Here is a 21,037-nt window from a genome sequence, read left to right as displayed (position 1 = left end):
ACAAAAGAGGCATGGTGCAGTTGCTGGTGTCCCCAGGGAACAGGACTCTTTCTGGGTCATTTCTCTCACACACAACACACTATGCACCACAGTGCAGGACTTAGCAATGAATCCAGGTACTGACATATATAGCTTACACACGTTTATAAGCGTTTATAAGAAGGTTTTCATAAGTAGAAAATGTAAGACCATTTTTATGAATAGAAGCTTTGAGCTGAGTAGTGCTTCCACCTCTTCAAAAAGCAAGCGATTACAAAGTCACATGAAGGGAGGAGAACTTCACACAGCGTAATCAAAGCTAAACTGAAATAAACTGAAATGTCAGACCAGGTGGCATCAAGCTGTGTGCAGCCAGAGGAAGGGGAGAGGCATGGAGGCAGAGCTGTGTGGCTGCGACTTTGTACTTTACAGGGGGGCTGGAGCTGATAAGGTTATTGGAAACACTGATAGTTCTAGTTGGTAAAATACAGTTTATATGATCAGCAAAATCTTTTTAAAAGCGGTGTCTGTTCTGTGTCTGATTCCACATATTTGAAGCGCAGTGGCTTTGAGATGTGTGAGTCGTTGTGTCCTATTGATCCAGTAAGTAATGAAATGTGTTTGTGTTTTCAGGGGGGGCTGGAGAAAAGGATCGAACGGGCATAAGCCACGAATCCTTCCTGCTGATGGCCAACTCTCAGAGTGACATGGAGGAATGGGTCAGAGCCATACGTAGAGTCATATGGGCTCCGCTTGGAGGAGGTGGGATTCTTAAACATACAGCACTGTTTATGGCAATTAAGCAAATGTATTATTAATGATTTAAAGAGAGGACTTAAACCTCTTTGGGTTCACATAAGAAAACATTCTGAGCTACCTGATTGGTGTTCATTTTCTGTGTGTTTGCAGGTATCTTTGGGCAGCACCTAGAGGAGACGATGTTGTACGAGGCCCAGTGTGGCCCTCAGCGACTGGTCCCTGTGCTGGTCGAACAGTGTGTGTGTTTCATACGTGAGCATGGGCTCGAGGAGGAGGGCCTTTTCAGGGCCCCCGGACAGACCAATCATGTTCGAGAGCTGCAGGATGCCTTAGACCGTGGCGAGAAGCCAGTGTTTGACAGGTGATGCAGCGGGAGGGGGCGTTTTATCTATACAGCAGCATGCCAAGCTATAATGTATGCTGGATAGCATTCATTATACTGTATGTCCTCTCTCTGTCTCTTACAGTACCACAGATGTCCACACAGTGGCATCGCTGCTAAAACTGTACATACGGGAGCTGCCGGAGCCTATAATCCCATTCTCCAAATACACACAGTTTCTCTCTTGTGCTCCGTTTCTTACCAAGGACAAAGCAATGGTAATTACATGTCTGCTTAACATAACTTTACGTCCAAACTCTTGCCATGGCAATGAACACATCGTCTTTTTCTTCAAGGGTATCACAGAGCTAAGCAAACAGGTGAAATCCCTTCCTCAGGTCAACTACAACCTCCTCACATACATCTGCAAGTAAGTCAACGCTGTGTTGTCTCCTGCTGTATGTCAGTATTTGTTAAGCCGAACTGATGTGACTGTGATGGGTTTTATTGTTCCATTCACTGTTTGATGATTGAGGATTTGTCAGCCTGTCACGCAAAAGAAATAACAATAATTCATTACACCCACGTCCTCGTCATCAGGGGAAGTGACATCACATTGATTGGCTCTGAGTTTGTATAATTGCATGTCTTCTGCATCTATTTAAATATCATCAGCCGAACCCACACACCAGCCAGAGTCATGACTCAGTCCTCCTTTTCATTAGCTTGAATTTTACTACAAAAAAAAAGAAACGAGGGCAGCCAACGCTGATGATTTTACATAATATGTGGAAGTAAGTTCCACTTTTGGTTCTTTCCGCTCAGGTTCCTGGACGAGGTTCAGTCCCACTCCAATGAGAATAAGATGAGTGTTCAGAACCTGGCCACTGTGTTTGGACCCAACATCCTCCGGCCCAGAGTGGAGGATCCAGTCACCATGATGGAGGGTTGGTGATAATGTTGACATATGTGCTGCACAAATGTGCTTTCCAATCAATTTGTACAATGCCATGGAACATTACAAGTATATGTGTGTGTTTGTCATTATAAACAGGAAGTTCACAGGTGCAGCTCCTCATGACTGTGCTGATCAGTGAACACGCCCGACTTTACCAACGGGAGGAGCCGGAAACTGAGGTCAAGACTCCCCAACAGCATCAGTTGAGTCCTCTGCAACGGTGCAAGGTGGAATGGCTCTCACAAGACGACGCTAACCCGCCACCCTCCTCAGGCACAGGCTCCAAAACCCCTAAAGAGCAATCCCGATCCTCCACCCCTACTACAGACGGTAAGCCGACTGCACCGAGCCCCGTTATGACGTCGGAGAAGGGCGAGGATGGTCAGATTGAAGGAAAGGGCAAAGCTAAGACTGAAGAGAAAGCAGATATCAAAACTGAAGGGAAAGGTGGAGGTGAAGTAGCTGTTAGCCCCAGTAAACAGTCTAAAGCCCTGCCCTCCTGGAGGAGCTCCTTCAAAGGCGGTGCAGCATCTGGGGTGCCGAGGGGGAAAATAGGGGGGTCAGCAGGGGACGTGTCAGCAGCTGGTGGGACCAACTGGCTGATGAACGGCCTGTCGTCCCTCCGAGCTCACAGGCGCACCACCTCATCTGGTGAAAGACTTAAAGACTCCACCCTGAAGGATTCAACCCTTTCCCTTAAAGAGGGAACTCTTCCACTTAAGGACACACAGAGAGACTCTGATGAGGACTCATCTCAAACACCCCTGTCTCACAGAGCTCTCCACCAATCCCACAGACTGTCTGCCTATGACAACGTCGCCCCCTCCAGTTTAAGCCTGCCTGCCGACACCTCCTCCATGTGGACATCCTTTGAGATCTCGTTGGCCGAGCCGGAGGGAAGCGATAAGGCAGTAAAAGTAGAGCAGGTTCAAGAGAGACCCACAGAGGTGAGGGACAGTACGAGTACTCTGGATAACAGTGCAAGCGGTACCGAGGATGACCTCACAGGGACAAACGACGGTCTCGCCAACATGCTGGCCGAGCTCAAGCAGGAGCTGAAGAAACAGAGGACGAGCTACGAAACCTGCATTCGCAAGTAAGAATGAGTCACTTCCTGTCAAATTAAAATCAGCACGAGTTGTTATTTATAACCTCTTCTTCTCTTTCTTTGAGGTTGGAGGAGTCCTGTTCCAAGTACCAGTCCCAGGTAAACCGCCTGGAGGAGGAGCTGGACCAGGAGAAGAAGAAGTTCCACATGCTGGAGATCCGACTCAGGAACTCGGAGAGGGCACATGAAGACGCAGAGAACCGAAACGTCCTCCTCCAGAAAGAGATGGAGGAGTTCTTCCAAACCCTTGGAGATCTGACCACAGGAGCAACACGGACCAACTAGACCAGACCAACCTGCCTTCATCTGGTCCATCAGAGGAGGAGGAGGAGGAGGAGCTTGATTAATTTGAAGACCAGTCAGCCCCAAAGCTTTTAAGACCAAATACCTCTAGTGCAGTACTACTTGCCATCGTGTCCTCTTTAGTACAGCCGTCTTGTGCCTACACTAACCAGTGCCGGTGCCAAACGAGAACTCCTCTGGACCAAGCAAGCATTTTACCATTCCTTACTATTATACACCACAGGTCATGTAGCTGTAGCTGATTATTTATTGACTAAGAGAGCTGAAAAGGCTTGATACAGTCTTCCCATACACACCCTGTTCAATTCCCATTAGAACTCATAATGTTAACTTGACAGTAAAAGAAAGAACAATGCGAGACATTAAAATCCAACTCTTTTATTTGCTGGAGTTGAAGGTAGACAGTTTCCATTTTTTGATGTATATAATTGGTCTGTTAGTGAGGCAATTTCAGATCCACAGGCTAAACTTCACACAGCTGGCCTGATCAAAACACACCACAACAGGTTAACTCTTGGCTGTCAGCGTCAGACGACTGCAGCATCATCCCAGTAGTGCCGAACGGCGTTCCCGTCTTTCCTCTAAATGTACCTGCACTAAAACCAGATGTGCTCGGAGAAAAACTCATGCGTAGTCTAATCTATCTTTTCTATTTTTGAGGAGAGGAAAACAACAAAAAAGAGGAAGCCACAGCAGCCTCATTGAGATGTGTGGCCCAGGACGGGTCAGGACATGCGTCACAATCCCCAAAGTGCATTCTGGGAGCTGATGCTAAGGGGGGTTAGTTACTGCCTGGGGTGCCCAACCATGAAAAGGGCAAAAGGGACAGGTTGGGAATTTGAGCCATCAAACACATCCAAAGGTTACCGTGGCAGGTAGCAAAAATGCCTGTTTCCTGACTCTCAGAAAACACACATACATCTACAGTAAAATGTACAGATCGATCACTGACTCTATTAATCTATGAATTATATTGCACAGAAAAGAAAAAAATGAAACAAAATGCATATAAATAGTACTTCTGAATGAAATGTACATTACATACAATAGACGCCTCCCAGCTTGAAATAAATAAATAAATAAATAAAGCAAATACAGAAAAAAAAATGATCTTTTTTCGCATTTCTTTCGAATGATGTGTGCCATGATACTGTATCTTCAAAAAACGTGTGTTTGAGTGTGTGTGCATGTGTGAGGTAGAACTCAGAAAGACGCACCGCAGAAGAGAAAAGCGTCTGCAACGGAGAGGACTGAAAATCACTGAACTGAGTAAGGGCACTTAAATTAAATATGTTAAATATCAGACAGCGGTGAATAATGTCTGAAAGAACCTGCCAAAAGGGTAAAGTGATTTAGACTTAGTCTCTGGTGACCGTCCCCAAATACAGAACTCATTCTAGCCAGTGGAGTGGCCTATATTAAACAGTAATCACTGGCTGCTCACTACGCCACACTTCTATTCACTTACATTCACCCTGTTCTTCCTCATCCAACAGACCGTCGCCTACTAATTACATCTAAGTAACTAAACAAGTTTAAATACAGTCAGTTAACAGTATGCTATAGTAAAAAAAGAAATTCAGTGTCAGGGCAATAGACCGTTTGACTGCTTGTCAAGATGCACACAATCAGAGGTGACATAATACTAAGTTAACTTGGATACACCAATGGACGCTTTCTACAAGAAAGATGAGGAACAATATCAAAATAAAATCATTCATTTGGATCCAAACTGAAGTGCGCTCTAGTCTACTGTTAAAAACAGAATTGGTGTAGATTCATTCAAATGTCCCAAAAACAATACAAAAAAAAATGCCAAATCAATAATTCAAAAAATATACTCAACATAATATTGCAGTGCTAACAGCGCGGTATTCGACTGTGTAGCAGCAGCTAAAATAACAGCAATGTGTAAAGTACAATCAAATCCCTCTCTTTCATAACATACATCACAGATTCACATCAAAACATACTCTGATTCTTTGCAGCAAAAATACAGTAATAATGATACAATTTCAAACCACGGTCATTTACAGCAGTATAGGGGGGAGGGGGAAATAAAAACAATCTGTACATTAAAAGCGGCTCTACAAACTAACAGTTCCATTGGCCTAAATCCTCTCCCATCACACACACTGATGAGGAAAGGTTTTTGTGTGTAGTGTAGGTGTGTGTATGTGTGTGTGTGTGTGTGTGTGTGTGTGTGTGTGTACGTGTGCGTTATCTGCAGCAGGCCAGCGAACCCAGAGAGGTGTGGCTGTCTAAGCTGCTGTCTGTTTCAGAGGTCATGGTGGGGTCACTGCTAGGGTCAGTGGGCTCTGTGGACATTGACGAGACATCGTTGGCCGAAGAGGAGGAGGAGGACGTCGGCTGAGGGGGGCTGTCGATCACTGCTGCACCTGTGCTGCGAAAAAAATACGTCGACGCATAGGTTTCATTGAATTACAGTGGACACTGCCATTGTCTGCTGAGTCACAAATGCAGATGTAAACAGAACCTCAAAACTTCAAGTTCCCAGTAAGCACTGATTTGGTCATTTATAGGTCAAAATAGGTTATTTTTGTTTATAGCTTATTTTGTAAATGTACATTTTTATTCTTATTTTATTCTAACGTTTTATCTATTCTTTTATTATTATACTGTTTGGCTTGCACCAACAAAACCAAAGAAAATCCCTAGTGTATACCTCTTACACCTGGCAATAAACACCATTCTGATTCTGATTCTGATTCTGAAAAATACTTGTAGTTTAAACAACTTTATTCTGGAAATATTGTGACATTATTCTGAAAATATCCAAATTTTATTCTCAAACTATTACGGCTTTATACCTAAAATATTACAATTTTATTCTGGATATATTTAATCTTTATTTCCCAAATCTCTGATTATGGCCCTAATACACTATTGTACTTTACAGTGAAATATTGAAATGCTGTTACAAATGATTATATGTAACTTTTTAACCAAATTTGTCCCAGATTTACCCTACTGCAAATATCTAGGTTAAACCTGCAATCGCATGTGCATATATGAAGTATTCAGTGAACTTGTGTAAAATAAAAAGCATAACATTTTTGCATTATTCCATCATACAGACTGTGTGAGTGTCAGAATCTTGTGAAACAAAAATACTTTCATGCTTACATCAAGTCTCTGATAAATACCCATCATGTGATGCACTAGTTCATCCTTTTGTACCTTTTCTTATCTCTCAAAGTTATAATGATTACTCACCTAGAGGAGATGGCTGGCCTCTTATGACGCCATTTCTTTTCCACTCCTCCCAGTCACTCACTTCCTTATAAATTAGCACTACAAATGAAAGAACAGCAGAAGGTTAAGTGGGGCAGGGGAGACGGAGAAAAAATCATTGAGGTTTTCTGTACAGTCACAGACACATTGCATACTGTACAGTCCAAACAGCATCATGTTTCTAACTTGGACAGGCTGTGCTGGTGTGACCCTTCTAAAAATGAGTGAGGGGTCATTATCACCTGACAGGGGTTAGGATGAGCTCATCCTGCTGCACAACTGAAAGTGATATTTACTCATAATCTGAAGTCCTCCCGTGCTCCACAGAATCAGGTTCCCCCACAGTGGAAAACACTTACTCAGAGTCTTCAAAGGGGGATTTCAAGTCACGCAACGCACCGTCTGGCAACTACAGTGGAGACGCAGAGCTCCTCTGGCAACAACGTCTGTAACCAACTGACTCCATATTTACACATTCACTGGCTGTCCCACTGGATTTTCTTTAGACATGGTTTATTTTTGTGCTTTCCGTATATAGAAAATAATCACGTCAACACTGGTGAACTGCAAATCATAGAATCTAACCACCTGACCATTTTGATTTCATTGTAAACACATCTGATTTGCACAAAATCTATGAAGTATAGTGGATAATAGTGACTAGAAGTTGCATATTAATATATTAGATGTTAAATTACTACATTGATTTCTTGTAAAAAGTGGTAAAACAATGTGAATTTCCCTCAAAATTTCAAAATAAATGTATTTTATCAGAGTATTCACTTTCAAGATTACTGAATGAAACTTCTTAGGTAATTACTGTGAGTCAGAGGATAAATAATACCCTGAAACTGACAGGAGGAAAGTGAAGTGTTGAGTGAAGTGTTCAGAATCTCTGTCTGCTGTCTCACCTTTCCACTCGTCCACGGTATGCTCCCTCTCATCCAGCTGTTTGTCGAGGACCCTCGGAGGGGGCTGAGAAAGAGGAAACGGCTTAAAACGGCGGTACAAGAGCAACGCCAACTTTCCACTTCAAGTGATGCAATCAAAATCTCATGTGACCCATTTCAGGATCACGCGCTGCGATCGGCGATCCACTTACCGCTTCCACTTCAGCCGGGTCGTACCAAACGTTAATATAGGGGTGCTGCAGGGCCTCGTCTACAGAGATGCGCTTGGAGGCGTCAATCACCAACATCTTGGCTAAGAGATCTCTGGCTTGGCTCGCTGAGGGGAGAAACAACAAATAGATAAGATGCTGTGCTACTGATCACAAGTCTACAAATGTTGTTTGATGAAGGAGTTCATGATATGACAGTAAATACACACCTTTCAGTTTGTTGTGGTCAGAGTCGGCAGGGAAGAGAACATCTGGGAAGAGCTTCTCAAAGCTGTACCCGGCGTAGCGTGGCCTGTTTTCTACGTACGTTCTTACCGACTGGTTCAGCTTCATTAGAAAATCCTGAGATGGAGTGCCTAGCTGCTCGATTACTTTGTTCCACTGGTCGATGTCTGAAGTGTAAATGTTAAGGAAACACACTATTCACTCCCACACACATACAGTAACACACCACTAGGGCAGCCTGACATTTCACTTTCTTTGGAAGTGCACACACCAACAGCTCTACTTACGTAGTCCACACACACATACCACTCACCCCTTTTCTATGCAGCTAATACATAACTATTACACACACTCTCTACTGCCCTTTGCTGCCTGGTTTGGCTTGACGTTCTCACAATAGGTGGGTGCAGCAGAGCAATGATGGAGGTCCCGTTTGTCTGGTGGAAAATGTGACAATGGGATAGCAACGTGACATAGGGGAAACTCTCCGGATGGTGTTGCTACTCTCTTCACACAGAATGAAGTGATAACACAGTGATCAATCAATGATGGGGGAAGGATACGATCAGTGCCGGGGAACAACACGCTTCCCCTGATCATCTCGGCCACTATGCAGCCCACTGACCATACATCCACTGGAGGTGGACGTTTAGATGACGGGGAGGTGGACATGCAAACAAAATGGTGAGGTAAAAAAAAAAAAAAAGCACAAACACAAAGTGAGAAGAATGCGAGCAGAAAGGCAGTGGTGTGATGGAAATGAAAATGGAGAACATGCAGCATCAGCCAGATATATGAGAGCGAGTGATGAAGCAAATGAAAACTGGCATGTTTACAGCCCATGCCGGCCAAAAAGCTTCAAATAAGGCATGTTATACTGGGGTAATATTAACAAGTCCCATAGCTGGGCACAACATGCTGTATGCAAGCCAAAAGCTGACCAGGAGAAAATGTGATAGCATAAAGCCCAAACACACATTACAGAGATGGTTAAGATCAACAGCGTGAAGAAGAGTTTAAAAGACCCAAGGATACAGTCCCTTCCCGGGAAGAGGATTTTATGGCGAACCATTTCCGCCAGTATGCAGCCCACAGACCATATGTCCACTAGCGAAGCGGAACACGGCAAATAAAGCCGGTGAGAGGAATGCACAACATCAGGTTAGTTACACGTAGAAGGCCAGTTAGTGAGCAGTTTCTCACAACAAAGTCCCATCATGTTACAGAAGCACCATGCAGCTTAATACACAATGTTAACAGCAAGATTTATCTTCAAGTCCCTGAATATGGGTTATAATAGATCAAAGACACATGTTTTATATAAGAAAACAGTTTATGGTTCAGGTGACCAAGTGACAGATAGAGTACATAGATAATCACTAACCATTGGCTTGGTAGCCCATTCCCAGGATAACCTCTGGTGCTCTGTAGTAGCGTGTCACCACATACGGTGTCATCAGGAGGCCCGTGGCAGCCGTCCGAGCCAAGCCGAAGTCCAAAATCTTCAATGTGCAATCTGACTTTACCACTATGTTGCTGGGCTTGAGGTCCTACAGAGGAACACAATGTCGTTTGTTAAATATTACATTTTTTGTCAATAAGAAGCATTTACAAAACGAGAATTATCGTCCCGCGGTTGTACGCCTCCACTAACCAGTCAAGTTGCAATTTACATCCATGTCCGTCCAACATGTCCATTATTTTTATCCTGTTAGACATTTGTGTGAAATTGTCATAATTAGCATATGAATTCTTGATTTATGGCCAAAAATGTGTTTTTTGAGGTCACAGTGTCCTTGACCTTTGACCGCCAAAATCTAAATCAGTTCATCCTTGAGTCCAAGTGGACGTTGGTGCCAACATTTGAAGAAATTCCCTCCAGGCATTCCCGATATATCGCATCCACGAGAACAGACCGGATGTATGTAAAGACGGACCGACAGACATACAACCCGAAAACATAATGACTCCGGGCCACGGCTGTTGCCGGCGCGAAGGCATAAAAATACAGATGAATAACTACAAACGTAGTGGCAGGTAATGTACTGATTTCTCTTTAATATGTTCAAGTAAGAGAAGTGGCATGACGGAGGGAAACAACCTCCTAACACCATTCTGACTCAAAATGGCCCCCACACATTACAACATCTTGACCAGCAGCACCGTTCAAACAGTGATAGCTTTTTGTTTGTTTTTGTGATCACAGTATTGTCTGTACAAGTCACATGATAATAGCGTGCTACATTATCCATCGTGACTAATTACAGCTGATAGCCTGCAGCTTCCAGCTCCTGCTGCAGCTATTTTCTAAAGATTATCTTTTTGTCTATGTCATGTTTCTCTGCAGTACAAATTGCTTATTTAGGTGTTTTGCTTGCTAGCAGCAAATGCATTTAAAGTTTACAGTAGTGGCATTTTACAATATTGATTTTTTTTCGGGTTTGCTGCTTCCTTATTCTAACTAGGAATAATGCTATGTTGAAGATGCAACATTCCTTTAAAAGGCCTTTGCTTAATATATATATATTAGGTAATTATAGAGCTACTATCAGGGATTAGAAACTTCATTGCCATGATATCATTTGTCGTGGCTGCATGGTCTCTAATGCCAAGATAGTTTTCACTGGTTGTGAGTTCTTCTCTTCGTGATGAGGTGCAATTGTAAATCACAGTCCATGCATACACTTTACACCTGCTTATTATTGATCCATATGGGAAAATTATACATACCAGGCCTACCAGCTCACATCAGCTGCAGGAAGGCTGCTAGAAATTCAGCGCTCTATTCAAAGACATTTCATTAAGAATGCTTTCTTTGAATTTAGGTTTTATAGTAAAACATGATACCACTGATGTTTTTTTATAGATGTTTTATATCTCCAATATATTCATATGAGGATATAGAGGGTTTTGTGGGTTATTAAAATACTATATTAATCATGTAATAATGTGCCAGTTGACCGATACACTTCAGTGTCAAGTGTCCTGGCATTAGTCTGTGCAGTCACGGCCAGCTGATACTCACCCTGTGAATGATGCCGGCGGCGTGGAGGTGTTTGATACCACACAGTGTCTGATAGAGCAGATAGGACAGCCTCTCATGGTCCAGCTCCATCTGAATGACCTGGCACAGGTTGGCATCCATCAGCTCCATCACCAGGTACCTGAGTTTACACAAGTGGTTGAGAAGCATTTCAGCAAAAACACACGAGAGGAAGTAATTCAATTTTATGAACAGCATGCAGAATTCACATATAGTTACTTACACATCTTGGAAGTCTTCTAATGTCTTCTGTGGGGTGAATACATTTAATAGGCCGATGATCTGCGGGTATAAAAACGACATGAATCAGGAATGATGTTGTCATTTACACACACATTTAAGCGTACAAACGCCCTTCATATGTTGCCATTTTAAAACATCACGTCTCCCACTGCTCATGTGACTGAATATATTTGCATACTCACATTTTTGTGATTGACACATTTCATTAGGACTAGCTCTCTGTACGCCCTCTTGGCATGGGTTTGATTTTGAAACGGCCGACTCAGCTTCTTGATGGCGACATTTCGTTCAAGGATTTGGTCATAGGCAGAGCTGAGGAACAAAGTTTGCGAATTAATTTGAAATACGGTCACAAATGCAGCATTATTAGACAATAGTCAATAGTCTAAACACCTCTGCTTTTGTCATCAACAAAGAAAATTCAATTACAATTTACAGTTTGTATGGATTCATATTGTGATTTCTTGAGGTAAATATTCTTTGGTTGTCATGGATGTTGTGGTGACGTGTTGGAAACGGTGACCCACATTTCATTAAGAGGCTGTTGACTGAATGTGGACGAGGTTGCAACACTCACCAGACGATTCCCTGTGCTCCTGAGCCGATAGGTCTTAGATTCTGGTAGCGCTTCAGTACTGTGAACGTCGAATCCCCAACGTCTAGGCTGTAGAACTCCCTTTCTTTCTTGTTTTTGTTCATGGCGAATTCTTCAATTACTGCCTTCTGTGCATCCAAAAATGTCCTCTGTGTACACAAAGACGGGCACACGTTTAAATATTCTGTAGTGCCAGGACTATGCACCACAGATACCAGCCAAAAAATGAGAAAGTCAAATGAAAAATCCCTGCTCCAGAAGAAGGCAGATTAGAAGTAAAGGAGAAAAGATTCTGCTGAATTTCACACTTGAGGCGAGCACTGCGGCTTCTTATCTCAGCAACTCAGCAAACATACCAGGATGGAAGATTTGATACAATTAGCAGTGGTGGCAGAACAGCAGGACACGGGGAGGTCTAGCTACTCCATCATATGAAACAGGACTCTCAGAGCGACTCTGTCACACTGGAAAACCAAGCCCGGTGATAATTCCTACGAGTTTGGACCCCGGCCCAGGACTCCAGCCCAGTTCTACAAGCGGGTCTTCCACAGGCACATGTTAACTGGGTCAAGTTGCACCATGCGGCTGTGAGCCCAGATAAGACACAACACGGAGACGCCAATTTGTGTGCGTGATGTCCCCGGACATTGTTTCATTAACACGAAACCACCTCATACCGAATAAAAAAGGAGAAAACTAACATCGGCTTCCTTTTTCCTTTCTTCAATTCTTATATAAGCAACGTAATAATCACCCGCCCCGCTCTTCCTCCCTGCCGACACACAGTCCATATGAGGGATATAATTGCCAGAATAAAATGAGTCAGCTCTCCTTCTGTTCCTCCAACGTCACAAGGACGTACATAACATCCACCTCCCTCACAACATGAAAATAGACATGCCGCCTCTTTTTATATTTCAGACGGGAAGACAATTACGCTTGTCTGAGTTATGAAGGCTTGAATGACACTGCAGTTAGCGTGCAGCAGTACTGTCGGTGGTATATGCAGTCATTATCCGTTGCACTGTGGTAAGGTCATTATTGTAATAATGGCTATCCATGAGGATAATTAAGGTCAGGTCAGTGCAGGGAAGGAATCACAGGCTGATTTGATCCCCTAAACTCCTATTTAGTCACACACACTGTGTTAATATTACTGACCCCGCTGTGAAATAACTAGTATTGATGCATACAACTACATGCTGCATCGACAAATACCTCTGAAATCAATGGCACACTATTAGATTGCAGTTATGTGTCAGCTGCAGTATTTACACTGTGCAGAGAAGGAATGCAGCAGCCACATCAGTAGTCTCAGCAGCACCTAAGAGGTCTGGACCTTGTGGATGGATTTGAAGGCAATGAGCTGCAATACATCTAGGTGCCTTGTTGTGTATCCTGCAAAAGCGGAAATATAGGTAGGTCATTCCTAGAGCGCACTGCTCTCTAAAGACTTAACCTCTGTTTTCTCCAAACAAGACGCTTCACCTTAATGATTTCATGAATGGCTTCTACTTAAAGGGCAATTCAGATCCTGGCAATGGTGGGTAATAATGACACAAATTCTCATTAAAATGCACACACTTGTGTTCACATATTAACACAATATTAAGTGATATGGTTCAGCTTTCTTGTCTATAACATCACATAAATCAAACCAATATTAAAACTAGTAGCACACACATAACTAATACAAAACAGCCTAATAGGTAGAATAATGTATCATAATTTGGGATGCACCAATCCAACTTTTCCAGTCCCAATACCTGGGCTTTGGATATTGGCCGATACCGAGTACCGATCCAATACCTGTGTTTAATTAATAAGCTGTACGCCTCACTGTGTGGAAGTGACTGTGATCATTGTTTTATGTGTAAGACAACATCAGGCGTGACTTAAACATTGATTTCCTTACTATGTAAAACAAAATGTAACGCATAAATACATAGATAACATAACATAAATTTACTGAATTGTTATTTATTATTAAATAATAAATCGTGCACCAGCAACTTAATTAACAGGAATTACAGTTCCTGTGTTAACCTTTTAAATATAGCAACAAATTGGGCAAAAAAATAAGCAGGAATTAAAATTCCATTATGTAATGTATGTAGTATACAAACATAAAATTGAATTTAATAGACGGGCTCCATTGTTACCGATATTCAATTCAGCTATTATATAGTTAGTATCGGCCTGATATCCGATCCGGTATCGGTGCATCCCTACTTAAAGGAAAATTATGATCTTGGCAAAGGTGGTTATTAACATACTAAATAACACAGATTATCATATAAATGCACATGCTTGAAAACTGAGTTCACATATTAACACTATATTAAGTGATATGGTGCAGCTTTCTTGTCTATAACACACTACAAATAGGTAATAATGTATCATAATATTTCCATAATACCATCTCATGTTCTCCCAATGTTCATGCATCACTCATCATCAGCAGCTGATAAGGAAACAAGAAATATCTCTATAGCCATACACATTATTTATTATAATCTACCTTTAATCTACTTTTCTGTCACATATTATCCTGCCCAATCTTCCTTTTTTTCCCACATGCAAACTGAGCATTAGACGGAGAAAGACCCAGAGAACCAGAAGAAGACCTTGGGCTCAGATTAACAGCAGAGACTCAGTGGAGGACCACTATATCGACCCCTTATTCATTCTAACTGGATGTCAGCGTGTTAACCTTGGCCACACGATCCCTCTGCCTCGTCTTGTCCACGGCAGAGGTAAACGACTGTAAAACACTGCAGATCAGAGCCGTGCATGCTCAGAGCCTGAATACCCCGCACACTGCACAAGAAGCAAAGCATGATCACAGCGGTAATGAATGACAGCCATACTGTGATATGACAGAGGGCCTGTTGGTGAAACCCAGTGCGCAGTCAGTTGGTGTGATCGCCCCACTAGCTTATATATATAAATATATATATATATATATATATGCGATCTACATGGCTGCACCGTGTACGGACGGATCACACTGTAACAACACGAAGAGACAGTATTTTATGTAAATGATAAGAATGGACAACACCCTTTAACAACAAGCCCCGTCGGTAAAGCAGCAGCATGCAACATAGCGACATACACGACCCTCCCCCACAGCCAAACAATAAGCAGCCCGTATGAGCAGCAGCAGAGAGGTGCGGATCCTCATCTTACCTCTGTGATCAGATGAAAACTATATCGATCCCCACCCAGCGGTCCGATCAGCGGACAAAATGCTTCGGACTATTAGTTTATCTGCCGCCCGGTGAAGGATGATTTGTTCCGTTGTTGTGCGGCTTAAAAATACATGACCTCACCGAATCCACTTGCCTACGTTTCCATCTGGCTACTACTGAGACTACTGACAGGCCAGGACGCGCAGTGCGCACGGGGCATGCGTCCTAGCACTACGTCACTCAGACACAGAGACACACCCACCACCTCCTCCTCCTCCATCCTTCACTCCTTCACTCTTTACTTCCTTCCGCCGGTCTATATCTATCTATGTATCTATCTATCTATCTATCTATCTATCTATCTATCTATCTATCTCTCTGTCTGTCTGTTTGTCTATCTATCTATCTATATATCTATCTATCTATCTATCCATCTGTCTATCCATCTATCTACACTGTTAAGAATTTACCAGTAAAATAACAGTAAAGAGCTGGCAGCAGGGTTGCCTTTATGTTACTGTAAAATTAACATTATTATACCGTTGCTGAAATTTACAGCTTTGTACTGTTAATGAAAAATACTGTTTGAACTGGGTTTTTTTTTTTTATTAATTTCACAGTATTTTACAGTTAATTTACTGTTTAAAGATACATTATAGTATAGCTGTTTTTCCACCTTTCTTTTACATTATCTTACTGATTTGTTTTAATGCACTATTTAGGTTGTATTTTTACATACATTTTAATAAGCATTATTTTTGCCTAGATGAATAGACTTAGCAGGTTACAGACATAGGAGTAGTCACACTAAATACAATTAAAGACACTTGTTAGGAAAAAGGCTATAATAGATTTGTTGACACATTTCCCAAAATGTCTGTCTATAGCTGGCTACAAGCACAGAATGCAAACCAGAACAACATGTGAGTGAAGAACAATAAAGCTAATTCACTGATTTTACAATCATGTACAATGCACAAGCCTCACATGAGCAGATCAGGTCCCAGAATTAAAAAAAAATACTGCATGAAACTGTTACTGATGATACTTTAGGCAGTTGATCAGCAGTAAAGTGCTGTTTTTTAAGAATGCATTATAGTTCAGTTAAAAAACGGCCTATGAGTGTAATTTAACAGGTTTTCTTTTGTATTAACAATCAATCAGATGTTATTTTATGCTCTTTAGAGGGCTCACTGAAAATATAGACCCTATACTGCACTAGATATTGAGATATTGGCCATATTTCTGTCCAACGGTGCATTACGCAATTTCTGTTAAGTGAAAATGATCATTTCTAAATGGTGTAATGGAGAGTGAAATATGAGGCTATGAGGCTGCATATTTTCCTGGTTTATATCTTATAAAATGTCTTTTTGGTGACAATAAAGAGACTGCATGAGAGGGAGTGTCAGGCTGTGTGGTTTATGGATCACTGAGCACACACAGGTCAAACAGTCATTCACATATTTTTCTGTGGCTAAAACTAAATGTATTGGAAACTGATGCCCCGTTTTTCTCCACAAAGTGTCCTTGCTGCAAAATCCTTCACAGAGGGAAGGACAGCCCAGTGTCCACATAAAGGGTGTAAAGCTTCAAGCAAAAGAGTCAAGTATATTATGGACAGATTTGACATTCATATGTGTAAAAATGTGTCCCTTCATTCTTTGTAAATTATTCATTTAAATGAGGTTAGTTAGTTAGGTAGGTAGGTGGTAGGTAGGTGGTAGGTAGGTAGGTAGGTAGGTAGGTAGGTAGGTAGATATGTAGTTAGTTCGGTAGGTAGGTAGGTAGGTAGGTAGGTAGGTAGGTAGGTAGTTAGTTCGGTAGGTAGATAGGTAGGTAGTTAGGTAGGTAGGTAGGTAGGTAGGTAGGTAGATATGTAGTTAGTTAGGTAGTTAGGTAGGTAGGTAGTTAGGTAGGTAGGTAGGTAGGTAGGTAGGTAGGTAGGTAGGTACGTAGGTAGATAGGTAGGTAGTGAGGTAGGTAGGTAGGTAGGTAGTTAGGTAGGTAGGTAGGTAGATATGTAGTTAGTTATGTAGTTAGTTAGGTAGGTAAGTAGGTAGGTAGGTAGGTAGATATGTAGGTAGGTAGGTAGGTAGGTAGGTAGGTAGGTAGATATGTAGTTAGTTATGTAGTTAGTTAGGTAGGTAGGTAGGTAGGTAGGTAGGTAGGTAGGTAGGTAGATATGTAGTTAGTTATGTAGGTAGGTAGGTAGGTAGGTAGGTAGGTAGGTAGGTAGGTAGGTAGATATGTGGGTAGGTAGGTAGGTAGATAGGTAGGTAGTTAGGTAGTTAGGTAGGTAGGTAGGTGTATAGGTAGGTAGTTAGGTAGGTAGGTAGGTAGATAGGTAGGTAGGTAGGTAGGTAGGTCGGTAGGTAGGTAGGTAGGTAGGTAGGTAGGTAGGTAGGTAGGTAGATAAGTAGTTAGTTAGGTAGTTAGGTAGTTAGGTATGTAGGTAGGTAGGTAGATATGTAATTAGTTCGGTAGGTAGATAGGTAGGTAGGTAGGTAGGTAGGTAGGTAGGTAGTTAGGTAGGGAGGTAGGTAGATATGTAGTTAGTTATGTAGTTAGTTAGGTAGGTAGGTAGGTAGATATGTAGGTAGGTAGGTAGGTAGGTAGATAGGTAGGTAGTTAGGTAGTTAGGTAGGTAGGTAGGTAGGTAGGTGTATAGGTAGGTAGTTAGGTAGGTAGGTAGATATGTAGGTAGGTAGGTAGATATGTAGTTAGTTATGTAGTTAGTTAGGTAGGTAGGTAGGTAGGTAGGTAGGTAGATATGTAGGTAGGTAGGTAGGTAAGTAGATAGGTAGGTAGTTAGGTAGGTAGGTAGGTAGGTGTATAGGTAGGTAGTTAGGTAGGTAGGTAGGTAGGTAGGTAGGTAGGTAGGTAGGTAGGTAGATAAGTAGTTAGTTAGGTAGTTAGGTAGTTAGGTATGTAGGTAGGTAGGTAGATATGTAATTAGTTTGGTAGGTAGATAGGTAGGTAGGTAGGTAGTTAGGTAGGTAGGTAGGTAGGTAGGTAGGTAGGTTGGTAGATAGGTAAATACGTAGGTAGGTAGGTAGGTAGGTAGGTAGGTAGGTAGGTAGGTAGGTAGGTAGGTAAATATGTAGGTAGGTAGGTAGGTAGGTAGATATGTAGTTAGTTAGGTAGTTAGGTAGGTATGTGGATAGGTAGGTAGGTAGGTAGGTAGGTAAATATGTAGTTAGTTAGGTAGTTAGGTAGTTAGGTAGTTAGGTAGGTAGGTAGGTAGATATGTAGTTAGTTAGGTAGTTAGGTAGGTAGGTAGGTAGGTAGGCAGGTAGGTAGATATGTAGTTATTTATGTAGTGAGGTAGGTAGGTAGGTAGGTAGATAGGTAGGTAGTTAGGTAGTTAGGTAGGTAGGTAGATAGGTAGGTAGGTAGGTAGGTAGGTAGATAAGTAGTTAGTTAGGTAGTTAGGTAGTTAGGTAGGTAGATATGTAGTTAGTTCGGTAGGTAGGTAGGTAGTTAGGTAGGTAGGTAGGTAGGTAGGTAGGTAGATAAGTAGTTAGTTAGGTAGTTAGGTAGGTAGGTAGGTAGGTAGATATGTAGTTAGTTCGGTAGGTAGGTAGGTAGGTAGGTAGGTAGGTAGGTAGGTAGGCAGGTAGTTAGTTATGTAGGTAGGTAGATAGGTAGGTAGTTAGGTAGGTACTGTAGGTAGGCAGGTAGTTAGTTAGGTAGTTGGGTAGTTAGTTTATTTTTTAATGTAAACAAAGATCAAATTGATATGATCATTTCATAGTTTTTTCGGGGGGGGGGTGTTATGTTTATTTTGGTTTGTTATTATATATATTATATTTATATGACAACTATAATTAAGTTATCATTATTTTCTGAAGGAGATTCTTACATCAGAGATGTTGGTGAAGGAAAACAGCTCTATTTCAAGTAGGCTATGATCATTTGGTAAACAGATAAGTTAGTTAGTTAGTTAATTAGTTAGTTAGTTCCAATGTTTTTCTTCTTTTCTTTTTAGTGTAAACAAAAAGGCAGTCTTACAATTGGAATCCTGCTAATTATTATGACTATTATTTCATCCTTTTTTGGTTTTGTTATGCTTGTTTTGTTTTGTTTGGTTTGGTTTGTTATGTATCATGTCAAGACCTGTACACCACTTTGTTGTCTTAGTCTATTTCTCCTTCCTGTTCTCATCCTTGTTGTACCACATGTAATGTCACTGCTGTTTAGCAATAAAAAAGAAAAAGAAGTGGAGCCCTGCTATCATGATTGACAGGTATTTTTGATATGACAACTATAACTAAGTTATCACTGTTTTCTGAAGGTTTATTCTCATCAGTGATGTTGGTGAAGGAGAACAGTTCTATTCCAATCATAGGCTATGATCATTTGGTAAACAGACATTTTCCACCTTAATAGGTCCTGTGTCAGTATAGCCTACTTGTGATACAGTAGTCAAAAGTTGGTCAGTTAGTCAGTTAGTTAGGTAGGGAGGTATAGTTTTCAGACTGGGTCCAGTGGGTAAGTTAAAGCCTGTTTCCATTATAAACAGTGATGCTGCAGTGTCACCTATAAATTAATTGAGAGTTATTGCATGATCACCATCAGTGCAATATTTATAGTTTATACCCCTATACCCACCTATATCTGCTAACTGTGGGATCATTGTGGACTATATGACATGCAGACAGCTCTGCAGATAGCATAGTGTAGTTCTGGGTACCATCTAGAGTTCATGCATCACTTTCTACAGGCTCTACAACAAGGGATGCATCCACGCAGCCATGCTCTGCAGGCAGCATGTGACTGACTGAGTGAGTGAGGGACATTATAGGTAAAATTAACTTATAGCGCTGAGTGGTTTGAATTCTCCCCTGTAGTTAGTTAGTTAGCTAGTTAGTTAATTAGTTAGTTAGTTCCAATGTGTTTCTTCTTTTCTTTTTTAATGTAAACGAAAAGGCAGTCTTAGAATTTAAATCCTACCAATTATTATGACTATTATTTCATCCATTTTTTGGTTTTGTTATGCTTGTTTTGTTTTGTTTGGTTTGTTATGTATCATGTCAAGCCCTGTACACCACCTTGTTTTCTTAGTCTTTTCTTGGGTATTTCTCCTTCCTGTTCTCATCATTGTTGTACCAATTGTATTGTTGTAGGCTATGATCATTTGGTAAACAGACATTTCCCACCTTAATAGGTTCTGTGTAAGTAGGCTATAGCCTACTTGTTATACAGTAGTCAAAAGTCGGTCAGTTAGTTAGTTAGGTAGGGAGGTATAGTTTTCAGACTGTGGGCATGTTAAAGCCTGTTTCCATTGTAAACAGTGATGCTGCAGTGTCACCTATAAATGACTTGAGAGTTATTGCATGATCACCATCAGTGCACTATTTAGCTCATATACCCCGTGGATCTAATCTGCTAACTGGGATTATTGTGGACTATATGACATGCAGATAGCTCTGCAGATAGCATAGTATAGTAGTTCTGGGTACCATCTACAGTTCATGCATCACTTTCTACAGACTACTCTACAAAAACGGATGCATCCACGCAGCCACATGCTCTGCAGGCAGCATGTGACTGACTGACTGACTGACTGACTGACTGAGGACATTTATAGGTAAAATTAACTTAATAGCGCTGAGTAGTTTGGATTGTCCCCTGCACCCACCTGACAGCCCTGGATGCTTGTTATTTATCCTCGTCCCTGCGCAGACAGCCAGCGGCCTGCAGAGACAAGCTGCGCGCAATAGCGAAGCATCCGGATGAACGAGACCCGCAGAGAGACCACACCACCACCAGGCTACTACGGTTTCTTACCCCTTGCTCGAAGAGAGCCCGCAGTGTTATGATCATTGTGTGTGTGGAGGATCAGCCCTACAGCAGCAGCAGCAGCAGCAGGAGGCTACAATCCTCTGGTTTTTGGCCGAGGACGTGGTTCGTCCTTCCCAGGTTTTCTC

General features: G+C 41.8%; 2 protein-coding genes across 11 annotated transcripts in view; one reads left to right on the top strand and one right to left on the bottom strand.

Moving 5' to 3' along the window:
* arhgap22 (Rho GTPase activating protein 22) overlaps window positions 1-4,275 on the top strand; it is a 12,978-nt gene extending 8,703 nt beyond the window's left edge. For all 4 annotated transcript variants that reach the window (XM_037781418.1, XM_037781417.1, XM_037781419.1 and 1 more), the window contains 7 exons: window positions 613-741; window positions 889-1,099; window positions 1,206-1,338; window positions 1,417-1,490; window positions 1,886-2,007; window positions 2,115-3,114; window positions 3,192-4,275. In XM_037781418.1, the coding sequence (XP_037637346.1) occupies window positions 613-741; window positions 889-1,099; window positions 1,206-1,338; window positions 1,417-1,490; window positions 1,886-2,007; window positions 2,115-3,114; window positions 3,192-3,411 (1,889 nt within the window). In that variant the 3' untranslated portion in view covers window positions 3,412-4,275. The remainder of the gene's footprint in view (window positions 1-612; window positions 742-888; window positions 1,100-1,205; window positions 1,339-1,416; window positions 1,491-1,885; window positions 2,008-2,114; window positions 3,115-3,191) is intronic.
* On the bottom strand, window positions 3,792-21,037 carry mapk8a (mitogen-activated protein kinase 8a). 7 transcript variants are annotated; one of them, XM_037781423.1, is made up of 12 exons: window positions 20,898-21,037; window positions 11,893-12,059; window positions 11,498-11,627; window positions 11,296-11,354; window positions 11,055-11,193; window positions 9,414-9,579; window positions 9,065-9,136; window positions 8,014-8,196; window positions 7,787-7,911; window positions 7,596-7,659; window positions 6,667-6,744; window positions 3,792-5,828 (listed from the first exon to the last, which is right to left on the bottom strand). In XM_037781423.1, exons 1-12 carry the CDS (start codon window positions 20,931-20,933, stop codon window positions 5,650-5,652), a joined length of 1,398 nt encoding a protein of 465 aa, XP_037637351.1. In that variant the 5' UTR covers window positions 20,934-21,037; the 3' UTR covers window positions 3,792-5,649. The 7 variants fall into 7 exon arrangements, with proteins under 7 accessions (XP_037637351.1, XP_037637352.1, XP_037637354.1 ...); XM_037781424.1 differs by lacking the exon at window positions 9,065-9,136 and adding an exon at window positions 8,593-8,664; XM_037781426.1 differs by lacking the exon at window positions 20,898-21,037 and adding an exon at window positions 15,103-15,328.

This window comes from Sebastes umbrosus, chromosome 10 (assembly GCF_015220745.1).
Source record: "Sebastes umbrosus isolate fSebUmb1 chromosome 10, fSebUmb1.pri, whole genome shotgun sequence".
Taxonomy (NCBI): domain Eukaryota; kingdom Metazoa; phylum Chordata; class Actinopteri; order Perciformes; family Sebastidae; genus Sebastes; species Sebastes umbrosus.
This window is presented reverse-complemented; position numbering and strand designations above follow the sequence as displayed.

Excerpts from the sequence above, each read along its gene's own strand:
- mapk8a (XM_037781423.1), bottom strand. The coding sequence starts at position 20,933 with ATGATCATAACACTGCGGGCTCTCTTCGAGCAAGGG. Across the intron at positions 7,912-8,013 it reads TGACCACAACAAACTGAAAG|CGAGCCAAGCCAGAGATCTC; the intron begins GTGTGTATTTAC and ends TTCTCCCCTCAG. Across the intron at positions 5,829-6,666 it reads AGGCCAGCCATCTCCTCTAG|GTGCAGCAGTGATCGACAGC; the intron begins GTGAGTAATCAT and ends TTCGCAGCACAG.